This window comes from Mytilus trossulus, chromosome 2 (genome assembly GCF_036588685.1).
Source record: "Mytilus trossulus isolate FHL-02 chromosome 2, PNRI_Mtr1.1.1.hap1, whole genome shotgun sequence".
Lineage (NCBI taxonomy): Eukaryota > Metazoa > Mollusca > Bivalvia > Mytilida > Mytilidae > Mytilus > Mytilus trossulus.
Genome location: NC_086374.1, coordinates 76,689,868 through 76,709,370, shown reverse-complemented (window position 1 = coordinate 76,709,370; position 19,503 = coordinate 76,689,868). Strand labels below are relative to the sequence as shown.

At 31.4% G+C, this 19,503-nt stretch overlaps 1 protein-coding gene and 1 long non-coding RNA gene across 2 annotated transcripts in view; both read left to right on the top strand.

The window, feature by feature from the left end:
* Nucleotides 1-5,288, top strand: part of LOC134708033 (SH3 domain-binding protein 5-like) — a 224,376-nt gene extending 219,088 nt beyond the window's left edge. The window contains exons 7-8 of the mRNA XM_063568280.1: nt 2,151-2,355; nt 4,153-5,288. Coding sequence (XP_063424350.1) covers nt 2,151-2,355; nt 4,153-4,355 — 408 coding nt within the window. The 3' untranslated portion in view covers nt 4,356-5,288. The remainder of the gene's footprint in view (nt 1-2,150; nt 2,356-4,152) is intronic.
* Nucleotides 5,289-13,439: 8,151 nt separating this feature from the next.
* LOC134705420 (uncharacterized) lies at nt 13,440-15,177 on the top strand. The gene is made up of 3 exons (XR_010105560.1): nt 13,440-13,521; nt 14,516-14,580; nt 15,061-15,177. It is a non-coding gene; the product is annotated as an uncharacterized LOC134705420 (long non-coding RNA).
* Nucleotides 15,178-19,503: the final 4,326 nt, after the last annotated feature.

Sequence of the window (19,503 nt, the reverse complement as noted above, 5' to 3'; positions counted from 1 at the left end):
CTAGCCTGCCCTTTCATTAAATAGAGGTTTTTTTAGTGTTCTATCGAACTTTCGAAAAAAAAATACCTGATAACCGTTTAGACAAAAAAAAATTGTTGGAAAAATCTTACAGCAAGTGATTCTAAGGCAGCAACCATTTGATTTTCGGGGGGAGGCTATGTTTTTTTTTGGAAAAAAAAGTTTGTTTCCAGGTTTTGGTGAAAAAATAATTTTGGACCCTGAGAAAAAAAAATTGTTTGTTTCACCCTCAGCTGCCACTATATGTAATGCTAAAATTGAAAGAAAAAAATGTTTTCGGTTTGTCGCTAAAAAAATAGATTGTTCTTTGTCGAAGGCGAAAAAAAAAGTTTGCACAGAAAAAAAAACCATACCCCCCCCCCCCCCCCCCAGAAAATCAAATGGTTGCTGCCTTACTACTAGCTATAAGATACATTTTTCTTTTACAATTTTCTTTCACTGTAACCTCGCTCTAACTTATCCCTATCCCTCCCCCCACCCAAAATAAACACCACACCAAACAAACAAACCCGCAATACTATTGTCATTCTTATAGTCAGCACTCAATTGTTCACAAACAAATGTGTTTTAAGCTGCTAAAGACATGATTCAAACGCTCAGAAACACCTTTGTTCTATATTTTTGCTCTCCATTTTTATGCAAAACCTTTTACATTTTTATTTTATGGGTTATTGTTGAAGGTCGTATGATGACGTATGGTTGTTAACACATACTTCCTTTGGTTTCCTATGGAAATTTGTCCATTGACAACAAACATACCACATCATCTACTTTATATAAGTATTGTATAAATTACAACGTATTTTGGTGATCTTGCAAAATGATCGTTATCCCGAAAATTGTAAACATATTTTCTTATCTCAAAAGGGGGCAAGAAGGGTTGCATTAACATGCCAATAAATAAGATTACAGTTAGTTTAAAAAACAAAATTAAAAAATAGGGGTATTTTTTTCTCTCATAATAACAGTAAACAGATTCACAACAATGTCAATTCAACAGCTAATATGTCAATAACAGTACAGCATCAATGATCTTGAATATATGCCACTTTTAACTAAAATATAAAAGCACAGAACCAGGACATAGGAGCACAGAACCAGGACCGTTTTTCTTATCACCAGCACAGCGTCAGGACAAATCCGTTTAACGAACTTGCACGACTTTTGCAATATAATATTGTTGTAATATACTTTGCATGGTATTTATAACACATCAGAAAAAAATTAAGCAACAAAACAGTCGTTTTATTGCCGTTCTGATACAATGTAAACAAACCCACCAGCACAGAATCAGGACCCACCAGCACCCGTCAGGACCAAATCACCAGCACAGTACGTTCTCTCGCAGGACAACCATACCCACCGTGTATTTGGTTACGGTAAATTTCAAAGGCGCATAAATGTTTGATATCATATACCAAATATGTATGCGACATATTGAGAAACAAATATTTATCGCAAGAACAAAATTAGGCAGAAGAAAAAAAATAATCATAAGAAAATGAAGAAAAACAATAGGTCTTTCCACAGAAAAAGACCTAATAATAATCAGAACAAATACAATAGGTCTTTTCACAGAAAAGTAGAAAGACCTAATAATCAGAAGAAATACAATAATTTATAGGTCTTTTCACAGAAAAGTGGAAAGACCTAAAAATCAGAAGAAATACAATAGATCTTTCCACAGAAAAGTGGAGAGACCTAATAAGGTGATAAGGAAATAATCCCGAGTTTTCCTCTTATGTGAATAAGAACCATAACGGTACATGTTTAAACAACCAAAATTATAGATACATCTTAGTCAGAGCAAGGATTTGTCACTATTTAAATCCTTGGCCACAGCAACAACGATTGTGTACTTTTTAACCGAAAAGAAAAGTAGATTATTCGACCAAGTAGTTCCTTCGTTGATTCATGAGGTTTCTAATTATCTTTTAGATTTTCATTTTGGTTAACATTGTTTATGTATGTATCTATCAAATGATATACAATTTATCTTTTTACCAAGTAAAACTACGAAATGCATTAACCTGATCTTGTTCTATTAAATTTACTGATTGCTTAAAGTTGTTTACTTATAATATATCATATTAAACATAATTTTGCTCTTTTTTTTAATTTGAATACTGCAGCAACAAAAGCAGAATGTCACAGATCTGCAGAGTGCTATCATACAAGCAAAAGGAAAATACGCTAAATCTCTACGAAAGTTGGAGGACATTTCTTTAGCAATTCATGAGTCAAGACGAAACAAGCTGCTAATAATGTATTCTAGACAACCTGGAGTTGGAGTAGAATGTGATAGTCTTCATTCGAATATCTCTGAACTGACTTTAGGTAATATATTGGATTCCATTTTAAAAAAGTATATTCTTTCTTTATGTAAACGTTATCTAGTAATAAGCAATTAATCGTCTATCAAGGTTATCCGTATAATGAACAAGTCGTCGCGTTGAAGTATATTCTAAAAGAATGACCATGGAAGTATATTATCAGCTAGTATACGAGTAATACAGTCAGGATTCTACATCGTCAAAATTATCTCCCCATTACGCCAGTTCATTTTAACAATCGTAGAAATGGAAGCCTTGAAGGGATGACGCGCTGTCAATTTTGTTCTTGAAAACCGATAAATTTTTCCGCATAGCACCAGTACGATCCTTATATGTCAGATGTGTTTTAAAAGACAAATGTATGTACAAGCTATTGAGCATCAGTCAAATTGAATGATCTTGTCACCAGCCCAGTAGTCAGCACTTCGGTGTTGACATGAATATCAATTATATGGTCATATTATAAATTTTCTGTTTATAAAACTTTGAATTTTTCGAAAAACTAAGGATTTTCTTACCCCAGGAGTAGATTACCTTAGCCGTATTTGGCAAAACTTTTTTGGAATTTTGGGTCCTCAATGCTCTTCAACTTTGTATTTGTTTGGCTTTTTAACTATTTTGATCTGAGCGTCACTGATGAGTCTTATGTAGACGAAACGCGCGTCTGGCGTATAAAATTATAATCCTGGTACTTTTGATAACTATTAACTTAAAACTATTGTCTGATCTTGTGGATCTTCTGGCTAGGTGGAATTTTAAAAATTCCCAAACATTTAAAGAAATTCTAATTAAATATTTCGTAGAAGGGCAGACTAGAACTTTTTACCATAGTTATTACACACATTTTTTTTCTTTTTTCGAAGATAAACATTTTCATCATCCAACTTGAAAGACTGTTGTCAAGTACTTTTATTAAGAAAATAGCTATTCGAACACAATTACTCTGTTTTAGTGATTGATCCATATATTTCATCTTTAAGGTTCATGTGGACCCTATGGCTAAAATGGCTTTGTTATCACCTCAAAATTTACTCTGAGTACAATCAATACTGTGATTTTTGTTTTTATGTTATAAAGCCAACCTGTAGCATATATATAACAATATATAAAAATGATAGAATCTGTAGCGTGATGATGTACCAAATATTCTTGCTTTGGACGATTTCAAGACAAAATATTCAACTCAAACACGCCCTAACATAAAAAGGTGCACTCGATTTTCTCTTTTCGATACAAATGTGACCCATTTATTTAATTTTTTTACTTGAGTCACACAATGGAAGGGCAGACACAAAAAATACTGATCTCATAGATTTATATGTTCTCCGTCCGTGGTCTTTTTTTTTTAATCGGAGGTTATGCTTTTTTGTCATCCAACTTGATAGATACCCATGTCGTCGACTTGATATCTAATTGTTCTGCTTAACTATGTAATAGATATATTGAAAACTTATGCAAATTGTGTTTTTAAAATAAAACTCTTCGTAATTGAGCAGAAAATTATCATTTTATTTGTTTCTATTAATTTTTATTTTTTTTTGATACTATAGTAAACATTTCTTTTGTTCTATTTCAACCGGGTTTCCGCCTGAATACTTTCATGTTCTGACTAATCGTGTCGTGTTATTGCTTAGCGCAATTAATGCATAGTCTTCCTTGTTGCAATAATTTGCATTTTGGTGTTAAAAACCAGTCATGAAACATTTAAACTAGAAAACAACCAAAGTTCGGAGCTTATAAATCCATATAACACAGAGTTTCAATTAACAATATAGCAACAATTGGTCAATTTGTGTTACAGAATCTATTGGAAAAGATTACGAGATGGTTGATTTCATTTCAAACGAGAACGATGGACTATGCGATGAAAGTGATTGTGTAGAGGATAAATGTGACGATGGCTGTACTCATTCAAGTAACAAAACTGACGACGAAAAGGATATTGATTTGACTAACCCTAGTAACATATTTGAAAATTTACAGATTGCTGATGATAAATTTTAATATGTACACTGATTAAGTTTGCTTTAATTTGAAAATCAACTGATGACGTATACAGTCGTGCACACCCTACATGTAACTATATTAACCCTACCATCTGTCAATACCTATATTTTGATATTGCACAAAGTCATGTTTTTAATCAGATTCAGATTCAGATTCTTTATTTCGTATAAAACCAAGTTGCTTGTACAAAGAAAGATATGTTTACATACAGATTTTGCGCATGATAGTTTGCACAAAACGAGCAACTTTTTTTTCCGAGTGATTATGATCAAAAATGTAAACAAGCAGACTTCCTTTCTGACAAGACGTGATATAGCAGCTTGAGTTTAAACATACACGGTGGGTTAGTATTTAAGATAAAAAGATATATTATCAACCCGATTTTTTTTTAAATTTAACTGATGCTTTTATTTCTAAAAACCAAAATTAAGTCAATACAAATTTCGATGAACATTTCATAGAATCCTTATATCCTTAGATACATAGACACTTTTATAAAAAAAATTGTTATTGCATTCCAAACGACATTTTGAGATTAAATTCATTTCTATGTGTTCGGGTTTTTTCGAGAGCAGTCGGGTCTTTTTCGAGTGCGTCCGTGTTTTACAAATAGGAAAATGTTATATGAGTGCCAATGAGACAACTCTCCTTCCAAATATTCAAGTGATGTACTTTTTAAGGCACGAAACCCATGCATTCATCAGTTTGATAATGGTGTACTATGATTAAACTTTATTTAAATAAGTATCGCATATTTGTATATGTTGTTGTTCGTCTCTTATTCACGTTCATTATATATTCATGGTGCCGACAATCTAATGAATGCATAGACAATTTGGATTGAGACACAGTGTTTTGTCCAGATGAACTATTCATTTCATTGTTAACTGTAATTAGGAAATTAAATTTAAATTTTGATTTTATTTGAAGAGATAGGGAGCAGACTTATTTTATTAGAACATTTCTTATTTATTACATAACATTTATCTGATTCTTCTCTGCTGTCCAGTAGATTTCTAACTGCGTTTTTTTTTTATAAACAGCTGCGCCATGAGCGCATGCTACGCCTGTAGCGTTTTCAAAGAATAAAATTCATTCTCTTATGGTTGTGGCTTATTATTCTATATCTTGCATGAATATCCATTTCGTGTAGCACACTGCACAGAGTCTGATCCTAAAAAGTGATACGCAAAATCTTTGATTTGCTTATCCAGGATCATTAGATGATATTACGGCAATGGGCTATTCGTTAGGTCATTGATGAGAATGGTATGATATCAACTCTCATTCTTATTTAATTTATTTAATTCAAATAGAATAAACTCGCCGTATTATATTAATATTATATCCTCACTTGTTATGAAACCTATTAATAATTTTATCAATGTCATATCAAAAATTTATGAAAAACTTAAGGGGGGTTACTTAAATCCATGTAAATCAGTCACCAAAGTTTCGTGAAAACTTATAGCACCTTTAAAATATTGTCTGAAAACTGTTAAATTAACCCTTTTTAACTCACCTGGCCAAAAAAGGGTAAAGTGAGCTTTTTCCATCACTTGGCGTTTGCTTTTACACAAATTATGTCCTCTGAATCTTCTGGACCAAGTTCAATATAGATAGAGATAACTGTAAACAACAAAAGTAGGAATTACAAGCAAGTCACCCTCACCAATACAGATAAAATTTATAAAATCCCAAAGAAAGGATACCTCAATATATATAAACATTTCTCTGAAGTTTCACGTAACAGCGTAAGTAAGTTATTTTCCGACTTGCTGATGACGGACGGACAACGGTACTGCTACCCGTATAAAAACTACCACGAAACATATTATTAGCTGTGACAACAAAAGAACCACGAAATGAAGTTGAAAAGATTATCAGTCCCCTGCACTATGTTCTAAAGATTGAAAGTTTAGTAGTAATATGGTTTTGTGATTTGTTGGGAAGACATATTCTTGATTACAGTGATAAACCAGAAAAAGTAATTTTTTTCAAGTCAAGAATACCTTTTTTACCACAATTTTCTTTAACCCTTTTGATGCCATAGCGACATATATGTCGTTTCAGTGTTGATGTCAAAGCGACATATACGTCGTTTTGGGGTTTGATGCTAAGGCGACATATATATATATATGTCAGTCAACAATAGTATTATATAATAAATCAAAATTTTGCAACCTATACTACACTAATTTAAATGATTAAAGCATTATAACATTCAGTTGGAAAGCAAGTCCTTGAAAACGTCCGTTGTCGTCAAGCTTGATCAGCAACAATAGCAGGGGGGATTAATTAGATGGCCCTAAAGTCGTCCGTAGCGTCAAAAAGTCCGCCAAATCAATCGGCTAAAAGATTGACGTTTAAAGTATTTTTTGCAACTTGTCATGCTTTTATTATAATTGAATTTGAAAATTTGTAGGTTTTGTGACCAATATAATTTCTTTACGTACGACATACATACATTTAAAAAAATAGCTTGTTATTGCTTTTCCTTTATCCTGTCCGTTGTTCGCCAAAAAATATTGATTTTTTCCTAATTTGACGTTTGCGTATCTAAATACAGAAAAGAACGGTTATAATCTTAAATGAAACCGGGAAACCTATTTCAAATTTCTGCACTTTTTTTTGAAGCCATCATTTTTTACTTTTATACATCAATTTTAGTGACCACCAGACATGTCAACTTGTATCTGGTTTTAGCTGCGTTTCTACTTCAAAACAGTGAAATTTAACTTCTTTTCATTGTATCTGTTTCAAAGTGCTCTAAAATACTGATTTATTAAAACATGTAAAAGACATGAATGAAATTTTGATTTAAAGTTGTGGATTTTCACAATTCCATATGATACCTGTATTTTAAAGTAATTAAACACCCCTTTTGATCCCCTACAGAAATTGACGGTGACACTTTTCTTTTTTCAACATACGTCATGTAACATCTATAACCAAATGTGTCAGGGTAATCTACATAGTAAAAATTTACACATTGGAAAAGTGAAACAACAAACAAAGATATTCTTTATTTCGTTTGAAACTAAACGTCTTGGAAAATTCTGACAGATCTGACAAATTATTGATAGCCTTCTGTACGAAGGACATTAAAAGCACAAAAAATAGCAATAGAAAATGCAATGCAAAGAAAATTCCGTAGGAAAAAAACATATGAAAGAAAGGAAATGAAGGTCAGTTAATTATATTCAAAACAAAAAAGACTTCATATTGAATGCCTACGAAAAAATGTATTACTCTTGTGTAGTTTCAAATCTTAGATTATGCCTCAGGTGCCTGGGGATACAGAAAAAATTCAAACAATACACAAAATTCAAACAGAACAATACAATATTTTTTTGGTATTAACCGGTTTGCGCCCACTGTCGCACTACATGGTGATTTCGGATGGATCACAAGCCAGTTTCAAAGATGGACAAACATGGTGAGGTATTAGAAAAGACAACGCAAGCTTGAAAGATGATCGCATATATACGAATCTCGCTTTATATGCAGACATTTACCGTTGTACCGACATATGATTTTGCGAATTGAAGGATATTTTCTATAAACTGAATTAAGATCATTATTTTGATTCAAAAACTGCTATTAATTTGAAAGCAACTCTAAACTATGGCACGCCGTTATTATATTTATTCAATTTCGAGATATCTTATTTAGTTAAATAAGATATCTTATAAACTAATTGAGATATCTTAATAACAAAATGAGATATCTTATATATTATAGATTGAGATATCTGATTTATTAAATAAGATATCTTATATATTAGATAAGATATCTTATTAAATATATAAGATATCTTATTTAAAATATAAGATATCTTATTTAAAATATTAGATATCTTATTTAAAATATAAGATATCTTATTTAAAATATAAGATATTTTATTTAAAATATAAGATATCTTATTTAAAATATAAGATATCTTATTTAAAATATAAGATATCTCTATTGATTTATAAGATATCTTATTAACTATATAAGATGTCTTTTATATAGTTAATAATAGAGATGTCTTATTTACTTAATAAGATATCTTAAAAAATAATAGAGAGGCACCTGGTACTGATTGAATAAAGTAGTCTTCATTTTCCAGTCTCTATTTCACAGGCACTTGTTTCTCTCCATGGGAAGATCGACTATCCATATAAATAGAACTATTTATATATGGATAGTCCAGGGACGTATATATAAGTCCTTGGGATAGTCGACCTTCCCATGGGCATGGATAGAAACAAGTGCTTCATTTAACTTGTTGTGGAATGGGGATGTCTTATAATTTTGTAAAAACATTATTTATTTATAACATCAGGGTACCCAAATCGCCCACCCCCTTTTATTTTGTCAATGTAAATGCTGATTGGAAATTTTCTTGTGCAGATTAGTGAAAAGTTATGTGGCTTTAAAAGGCAGGAAAGAATTTTGTGCACTGAAGTCTTGTTAAGTCTATTCACTACCTGGGCGATTTGGGTTCCCCTCCAAAATCATGGATTCACGCCACCTTTGAGCCATTGTTGGCAAAAAATCAATAAATGTATGCACACCAAATGTATGTGTGAAAAACACTTGTGAAGTCTGCTTGTTCCAAAATAAAAATTAACCATGATATTGCAACAGTTTCTTTGCAATCGTCCAAAACCACCCAGTAGTAACTGTAAAGGAAAGTAAAGTAAAATAAACTGATGATTTACCACGATTTCATTTTTAAATTGAGGTAATTTTATATAAAGAAAGTGGATAGTTCTTTCCATTTTTTAATGAAACAGTCTAAAAGGTATGTTTTATCGGATAACAAAGTTCTACACATGTGTATGACATTTAATGTTTATTAAAAGTTTTCCATCGAGTATGTTTAGTTGGAAGTTGTCTTTCTATTAATGTTGAGTGATGTACGCCACCATCGATTCTTAATCAAGTTAGTACATGCACCACTAGAAGGTGAAGAATCCCCCATGATAACTCAATATCCATTCAAAAATAATTCGTTTCGGTAAAAATAAACTAAGGAAATGAAATAAATAGTGAGTACTATTTTCTGTTAAATACAAATGTAGCTAATACATTTTTATCCAACCATTTTTTAACTCTTAAATAAGAATAGATTTTTTTGTATGATTTTAATAAAACAAGGAAATTCTTTTATAAAATTTGTATGCTACAAAATTCATGAAATTGTAAAAAGTAAAATTTCAGTACATATTTGTTTGTGTATCTTAATGAAAGCAACTCAAATTAAAAAAAAATAAATCATAAAGGATTCAAATTCTATTACTGAGAGCCCTGCCGCGGGAATTAACTGTTCAACAAATATAACATTGATTATAATACAATGAAGTCATCCATCCATTCATAGTTAGTTATTGCACAGTGAAACTATGTACATGTACTATGAAGAAGGTAAACTTCAGAAATATGATTGGTCGAGAAGTTTTTAATATGTTCTAAAGATCCAAAGATTGTAGGATTGAATCCCACAGTGTGGTTTATATATAATTGTGTAATAATCTGATAGATATAGTTACGGAGCCCCGCTAGGGACATGCAAAGAAAAGAAAAATATATTGTGCGCACAACTTAAATATATTGTGCGCACAAAATAATATTTTATAGATTAAAAAAAACCACACACACAGCAATACTGACAGTAACGAAGCCCGTGTCCGTTGTCAGAATAGGTAACAAATGAAACTTAACAAAATGACAATGATACATTATAAAAATCCTTCCCGTTAGGGGTTTAGTATCATACCATCATAAAAATATACGAGAAGAATATAACCCGTATTTGTATGAGCTATGGTGTATATGTATATACTGTAGCTGTCTCTTTCGATCGATCGCGATCAGTCGGGCCACAAGGTTTTGAATAAATGATACACCAAAACGGACCATATTTGGAAAAAATGAATCATAATTGTTTCGATTGTTTTCAAAATATTTCACTGAGGAATTTCATTGACTATTCCTAAATTGTTTCGTAACATTTCAATTCCATATTGAGTACGAACAACATACTGTTAAATTTTATAATGAAATCAATCAAAAATAGATACTATAAGTGACCTCTTGTCCTCTTCTATTTATCAAAATGAAACTATAACTTGACCTGAAACATTTGTATACAACGCTTAAAAATTTAAATCATAATAAGCATACTGTTCTATGTCGGTAGCTTGTTATTCAGTGATTGTCGTTTATTGGTGTGGTTCATATCTGTTTATCGTTTTGTTAAAGTCATTTTGGGCCGTATAGTTTGCTATTTGGTGTGAACCAACGCTCCGTGATAAGGACCGTAAATAACCAATGACTGTTAACCTAAAGTCTTTTAATAAATTATGACTTGGGTGGAGAGCTGTCTCATTGGCACTCATATTGATTCTTCTGCTTTATATGTACCCAGTTTTATCTTTATTTGATCACAACTTCATGGTGAATTTCTTAGACTGAACACACCGTCATATTTCAATAACGAACAGTACATCTTGGGTGAGAACGGTACTTTATCATGATCAAACATAGTCATCTTTAATAAAAAAAAACAAAAACAAAAAAACATAACAAAAAAACATAACAAAAAAAACCCAACGTGTACGTGTATTCAGTTTTCAGTGGATTTGACTTACTCTACGCTTTTACAATGATACCTTTTTAGAAACCACATACTTCATTGAAGTTGGTGACACTAAAACTTCATAATATACTATAACCAAAACATTTACAATAAACAGAGACGGACGGATGAACGGGCGTAAAGACTTTTAAATATAATGACCATCTCTATCGTCAAACAGGGTAACAAAATCAAAGTCGTGAATTGAGTTACATGTCAGTCTTGAGACTCAGAGTCAATCAACATAAACAAAATCTTGAGATTATTAGACATAAAGTGTAATGCATCAGTGCAAAAAGTACTTTTTTATTTTTGTTACAAGAAAACAGGGAAAACCATAGTATCAAAGTCTAAAGAAGTTCGAGAGTTTCCTCGCTCTTTTGCCAAGTCTGTTTCAAACCGTTCCAATAAACTCTGATATAAAGTGGAGCTTCCAACGCATTTGCTGGTAAACCAAGTGTCAGACGAAATAAACGTAACTTCTTTAGTATTCCTGTCAGGAGTTGATACAAATGCAGTGATGAATATTTCCATGTATTCTAGCCCCATTTCAAAAGAAACCTTATGCATTTCTCCATTCTGTCACTTTAAAAAGGAGACATTGAAGACCCGTACCATGTGTAAGGTCAAAGGATTTCGTGCGCACGATATATTTAATTTGTGCGCACAATATATTTAAGTTGTGCGCACAATATATTTAAGTTGTGCGCACAATATATTTAAGTTGTGCGCACAATATATTTAAATTGTGCGCACAATATATTATTTTGTGCGCAACACTATATTATTTTGTGCGCACAATTTATTTAAGTTGTGCGCACAATATAATTTTTTTTCTTTGCATGTCCCTAGCAGGGCTCCGTATTACGCTCCGTATATAGTTGATGTATGTAGTAATTAGAATATAATGTTAAATCTGTTTGACACCTTCATGGGGGTGTCAGATGGAAATGGAGTGTATAAAAAGCAAGACAGTTTAAAAAAAAAATTACCCCCCGCCAAAAAAAGAAGACATGCCCCCATATATTTATACAGCTCCTTAAAAAAACATTTTAGAAAGTTTTCTAATCCAGAATTATATATTTTTGGGTGGGTGTGCCATATGAAACTCTTTCCGAATCTCCCACTCTCAGAGATTTTAACCTGCAAAGACTCGCATTCAAGCCTTGCTACAATGTATCATATTTGTTGTTGCCTCTTGTTGCTTTAAAGAACAAAATGTTGAATGACTTCTTAAATGAGATACATCTTGTAACAGTTGTTTTATTTAATTTACAGGTCCTTCACAGAGGAAAAAGAAGGGGGAAATTCCAAAAGAACTAACCTTTCACCTCTTTTTACTTGCTAAAAGGTCAGATTTTCTGCCGCCAACAACAGAGTTGGACAGGCTAACAAGAAATGGACTGGGTGTGTATGATATTTCAGTCTCTTATCCATATTTTTATCTTAGATTGCATATATTCATTATCCCACACAGCAATACAGAGTGGTGGACAACAACATTAGGGTCTATACTTCTGTGCAATTGGATTATGAGAACTCTTATCATCATGTTTATTTTTTCCTTTATTTAAATTTGGTTATACATATACATGGAGGGGTCATTTTGCCCTTTTCTCAGATCTGTATAAGCTGTTTCAGTACGTCCATTGATCAGGGAACCAGTATGCTCTTATATGTCTTTAAAGGTAAACTTTTATACCCCAAAAAACTAAGTTTTTGGGGGTATATATAGGAATCACCCTGTCTGTTCGTCCGTCTGTCTGTCTGTCAATCTTATGTTTTGTAAGCGCTACTCCTCCCTAATGGATGGACTAATATTGATGAAACTTTTCACAGTTGTAGTACACAACCTGAGGTTGTGCATGAAGGAAAATATTTCTGGTCAGAATTATTTCAAGGGAGATAATTGAATTGACTTAGTTAAATAAAGCAATAAATGGCTACAAGTCTTGTAGGCCCAACTACTCTTAAACAGATTAATTAATATGGATGAAACTTTACACAGTTGTTGTACACAACCTGTAGATGTGCATGAAGGAGGATATTTCATGGTCAGATTTTTTCAAAGGAAATAATTGAAATTACTTAGTTTAAATACTACAATATGTAGCATTAGGTCTTGTAAGCACAACTCCTCCTAAATGACTGTAGCAATAATAATGAAACATTACAGAATTCCAGTACATGACAAGAGAATGTGCATAAAGGAAGATCTTCTTTATCAGAAATATTTAAAGGGAGATAATTAACTTACTTTATATAGATGAAGTAACTTTTTTTATACGACCGCAAAATTTGAAAAATTTCGTCGTATTTTGCTATCACGTTGGCGTCCAAACTCCCCGGCAGTTCCAGTTCCGATCCGCATACGGGCCCGAATACTACTCTACACTAATCACTGCCTTCGGCTTTTTTCGTTACGCGCTCTTCAAGTGGTTTGACCCGTGATGACCTTTTGTTGCTACTGAAATGTTGATGAATGAGGATATCTGTTATCAACTTTACAATTATACATGAATAAAAACGATAACTGTAAGTAAATACACTCAATCCAAATAATTTTATTAAATAGAAACTTTGCAAAATTCTGTATCGTTAGGTCGAAGAAATCGATTGTGGTCAATTATGGCTTGAAAACTATCGACTTTGCATAAAATGTTGTGAGAGTGGTTAAATTTACCCGAGAAGCTGCTCCATATGGATTAAATTAGGGATAAATTTTCTCAAAATTCGATTCAGATATATACATGATAAATAATTTCATGGATTAAAGAAATAAAACAATCATAAAATTATTATACAATGTATTTACTTGAAAAATAACACAGGGTAACACACACATACAAGATTTATTATGAATTTTGCTTTTATTATATATATGTCATCATGGTCATGTGCTAAATAAATGTACAATAGTCTGGATGGGTACTATTCAGGGTTTGAAATTAGCATGAGTCTACACACAATAGCCACTACAATTACAAGCATTTAAGTGTGGGCTACATTTTGTACTTCAATTTTTTTTTATATATATAATTTAATATATATATATGTGTTGGCTACAAAATTTAAGCTGTGGGCTACAATGCTAAAAATTTTACTTCAATCCCTGGCATTACTATTTATTTCAAGAATATTTTATTGAATTATTATCCAGTCAATTTATACAATGTAATAATACACACACCCCCCTCAAGTAAAATCCTTTAGGGCAAATAAAAAAAATATGTGTGTTTCCTATTTACCATATGATTTAAGGTTACAAATAGCTGCCTGCCTTAGAGTTTTTTTTGTCGTCTTTTCAATAAGCATTTTACAAGTCAGAATATCTCTCCCAATGTTAAATAAAATAAATTCCTACCTACCTACCATTTTTTTTCATAGATATTATTTAATTTGGCCTCATATATATACATGTACTCCTAATAAATCTTTTATTCCTGCAAAAAATGCACTGTTGAGTGTTGACAATAATTCTAGGACGCGCCAGTGATCAGTTCTAATGTTGTTTGTTTTTATCTTACAGATGGTGACAAAACAGCACAATGTTTGGACTGAATCATAATGAATAAAACAAAAAGTGTATATAAGGTATTATTTTATTTTTAGATATTTTTATTTGCAAGGATTATTTAATTACTTTATCAAATTATAAAAAAATAGTTTTTAATTATCCTGAATCGCTGTCATATGGAATAAATATATTAAATGTACTTACATTGATCTTCAAAAATGTTTGTAAATAAGGTGACTTCACATTTAAATACTTCAATGTTTAAAATTAATTCTTAAAATGAAAACTGAGTTTGACAAGAAGCCATATTTTATCAAATCAATTAATGTAGACACATCTTTTTTACAGTTACAAATGTATGTGACAGTTAAACACTCAATAAGTTTCTTTAATTAGTATATAAAGATAATACAGAGTGAATGAATTATAAAAAAGGTTGGATTCAGTTTTTAATTGTCAATTATACTTCCCTCCCCCATATTTTTCGAACTATCTATTCATATATGTTTAATAAATAATGCAACAATTTATTTTTATTATCTCTTTATTAATTTTAGCTAAGTCAACCAGAAGGACTTTGAACACAGTTATTGAATTAATTTCCTTGGAGACTCTAATAGTAATTGTTGAGACTTGAAACCAGACAGAATGAAACTGTGAGAAAGTTTACATATTTATACATGTACAGTGTACATGTAGCTTCAATATGAATCAATTGATACACCGTAAGTATATCTTCTATGAAAGTTATAAATTGGTTGTTCACAAAATTTAGTTTTTACTTGACAAATGCTAGATATATTTGAGCATAAAATACAAGACCAAATTATATATTAAAACAAATACAAAAGTTTTTCTAAATACTACTATATTTCCTATATATATCATGTTGATATTAATTATACGGTCAAATTGTTAGATACAACTACACTGTATAAAATAAAGGATGTTGTATGATTGCCAATGAGAAAACTCATCCAATGATAGACAAAATGACAGCAATTAACAACTGTAGCCTAAAGTAGGTCACCATACAGTCTTAAACAATGAGTAAATCCCATACCACACAGAGAGCTATAAAAGACCCTGTAATGACAAATGTAAGACAATTGAAACAAGAAATTTGGCCTAGTTTATGTACAAAATAATGAACAAAAAAAACCAATATGTGATACAACAAACAACAACCACTGAATTACAGCCTCCTGAATTGGGACAGACATAAACATGTGGCAGGGTTAAACATGAAAGCTGGTGTCCAATCCTCCCCTTACCTGAAACAGTGGTGTAACAGTACAAAATAACAACAAATTATAAAATAAGTTGAAAAAGTATTAACTCATCAGATGGATACAAAAAGAAATACATTTAACCAAAAAAAAGAGGGGACATGCCCAGTACAAGTATACAAACAACTGAAAGACATTCAGTACAGATATGAGATTATTGACTTTAAGCAAACTCAAGCTTAATATGAGGTGTGAAAAATAACCCTAAATCTGATAGGTCCTGCAACTTTTGAACAACAGACTCCAAAAAATCAAAATTAAAAGTGAACTCAATCTAAATTTTGTGTTAAAATTTCATGAGAAATTGTTCAAAGCAAAGAAGACTATAATATTTAAGGACTATTTCTAGTCCAAGAATATAAAATGTTTGTCAACTATTTCAAAAAGACACATTATGTTTGGAAATGTATAACTTTCTTGGATGCACACATATCAAGTCTAAAATATATTTTTATTGACCAAAAAAGAAGGAAAATCAAGAATTTTACAAATTTTGTCTAAGTTTATTGCCATAGTAACTCTTAAATTGGTAAAAAAAAAACATTATTTTCTGAAAATGGTGTACCTTAGTCTAGTTTGGACAAATGTTGAAATATTTAGGATAACTGTTATTTTCTTAGGAATATCTGGGCCAAATAAAAATCTTTTTTATTTAGCCCCTTCTACTTTGAGATATTGAACAAAGTGTTGTCATTTGAAAGGATGGATGGACAAACAATGACATACCATATACATCCCTTACCTACTGTACATCAAACCAGAAGTAACAAAGTTAAAAAAAAATGTTTATATATTTTCAGATCACAATTATGTCATCCTAATCATTGGAAGTTTACCAAGTTATAGAGACGCATTGAAAGCCTGTAGAGATTCTACATGTATACATAAATGGAATAGACTCGAGCTCACACTTACAAATAACAAGACTAATGCACTCTCAAACAAGGATTATTCACGTTTCAATAAGTGAATTGAAGTGCATATAGCTGCGCATGGAAATTTTTGTGCATTTTTAAATATTTATTTTCATTTTATTAAATTTTTTTCTTCAAAAAATTGCATGTCTTCATAAATTAAGCATGAACATACATGCATTGTTGTTATTAATTAAAATAGAAATAAAGAATAGTTTTATCTCCGACTCAATTTTAGCCAAATAATACAGTTTAAAAAATATGATTTAACTTTTTTCCAAATATATGAACATGTGATACAAGGAGATGTGGGGTATAGGTTCATTGGACAGTATCCCAACAACACAAAACACAATACTTATAGTTGAATACAATTAACAGAATAGTTTAAAACTTTCAATTGGCCATCATTCATCAAAAAGTGTGAATATATTCAAATTTATAGCCCAACAAATAAAGATCTACTATCAACAAAAAGAAAACAGGAATAAAATTATCTCGCAAATGAATTATTATTGTGCTAACCGGGTTTATCAGATCTCAAAATGGATACAATATAAAAACTTTTGATTAAATAGTAGATTTTATGCATAAAACAATGCAGTATTACAACTGCTTTTACTACAAAGATGGAAGACCTGGATGCTTCATACTCTGTATATAGATGCTTCATGTTACAAAGTTTCCGTCAGTCACATGTCTAATGTCCTTGACCTCATTTTCATGGTTCAGTGACTACTTGAAACAAAGTTAAAGATTTTTTGTAATGTGAAATTCTCTCTTATTATAAGTAAAAGGATAAGTTATCCTTTTAGTTATCATAACTATATTTGGTATGTGCGTAGCTTGCAAGGTTCCCATGACCGTCAGACAGTTTTCACTTGACCTTGGCCTCATTTCATGGATCAGTGAACAAGGTTAGGTGTTGGTGGTCAAGTCTATATCTCAGATACTATAAGTAATAGGTCAAGTTTATTCAGTGTATGGTATGATTGTAAGGTGTACATGTCTAGCTGGCAGGCGTCATCTGACCTTGATCTAATTTTCATGGTTCAGTGGTCAAAGTTAAGTTTTTGAGTTTTTTTGTTTTTTTTCTAATACTATGTGCAATAGGTCAACTATTTTGGTGTATGGAAATATTTTATGATCTTTATATAAGTTGCACAGGTTTTATTTGACCTTGACCTAATTTTCACAGTTCATTGCTCAGTGTTTAAGTTTGTGCTTTGGTCTTTTTTTTTGAAACTATAAGCAAAAGGTCAACTGTATTTGTTGTATGGAAGAATTGTTAGCTGTACATGTCTTCCTGGCATGGTTCATCTGACCTTGACCTCATTTTCAGGGTCCATTGGTCAATGTTTAGTTTTCTTGGTTAATGTTAAGTTTATGTGACAGTTGAAATACAGCTTTATATTTAGGACTATCAACATAATATCAATGATTAGTAAAGAAGGCGAGAAATTTCAGGGTGTGCACTCTTGTGTTTCCTTACTGAATAAAAATTATGAGATTTAATTGCTTTTGAGACAATAATTAATAATTTAGCAGTGACAAACAGGCAATTGGACCAGATTCCTTCTCAAAGTTTTTGAAATATAAGCAATTGATTTACAGTACATATATTCATTACTGGTTTAAATTTAATGCACACAACTACAATAACAATTATTGTTAATGCCAAGAGTATCAGGACATAATTTGGGTGTAACAGCTACCAAGGTGCATAGTCACATTAGCAATCATTCCTGAACTCCATATTTTCATAATCATGATCATATATGTATTACAGCACTTTTTTAAAATGTGTTAAAGAGTTTCTGTTCCAATTATTGTGTAAAAATCAAATGGCCAATATACTATGTGCTTATAAAGTTAGTGAACATATTGAAGGGAAAGTTAACATGGTCATTTGTTAATTAGTTCCCACTATATGTCCAGGGAGCAAACTTTAAAGTTTATATATGTAGGGTTGTAATGTATTCTAACTGACAACCTCTTTACTTCATACTGACAATGTCTTGACATACATGTATTGAGAGTACATAGGTGAAAACAAGGATTTGTCTCACTATACAAATCCTTGGTGAAAAGAATGAAAATGACACATTAATATTTGTTATGTTATTTAACTAACAATGTTAAACCTTGAACGGATATGATATGAACCTAAAATCTTATATTATGTGAAGGGGCACTGACTGACCTAAATTGGGGGGGGGGGGGGGGGGGGGGTCCTTGGTTCCAGTCATGCTTCAGTGATTCCCTATATAATAAACAAACAAACATTTTCCAGGGAAAAAGGAGGACTGGGTCACACTAGATCCAACTATAAATGGATAAAGATGTCCCTTTGGAAAGGAAACATGGAAAGGCTTCATGTGGTAGACCAAAATTCAATGAACTTCCTCCGTTGACAACCGAATATCCAAATTCAAATCATCATTTGTACTTGTCCAAGTTTATTTTGCAGCATTTGTGCTTGTTTTCTCTTTGGACTTAGGAGGCACTATGCGCCTAACATACATTTCAATTATCTGATTCACGTTTTCATTGCATTGTTTTCATGCATTGTTGTTATTAATTAAAATAGAAATAAAGAATAGTTTTATCTCCGACTCAATTTTAGCCAAATAATACAGTTTAAAAAATATGATTTAACTTTTTTCCAAATATATGAACATGTGATACAAGGAGATGTGGGGTATAGGTTCATTGGACAGTATCCCAACAACACAAAACACAATACTTATAGTTGAATACAATTAACAGAATAGTTTAAAACTTTCAATTGGCCATC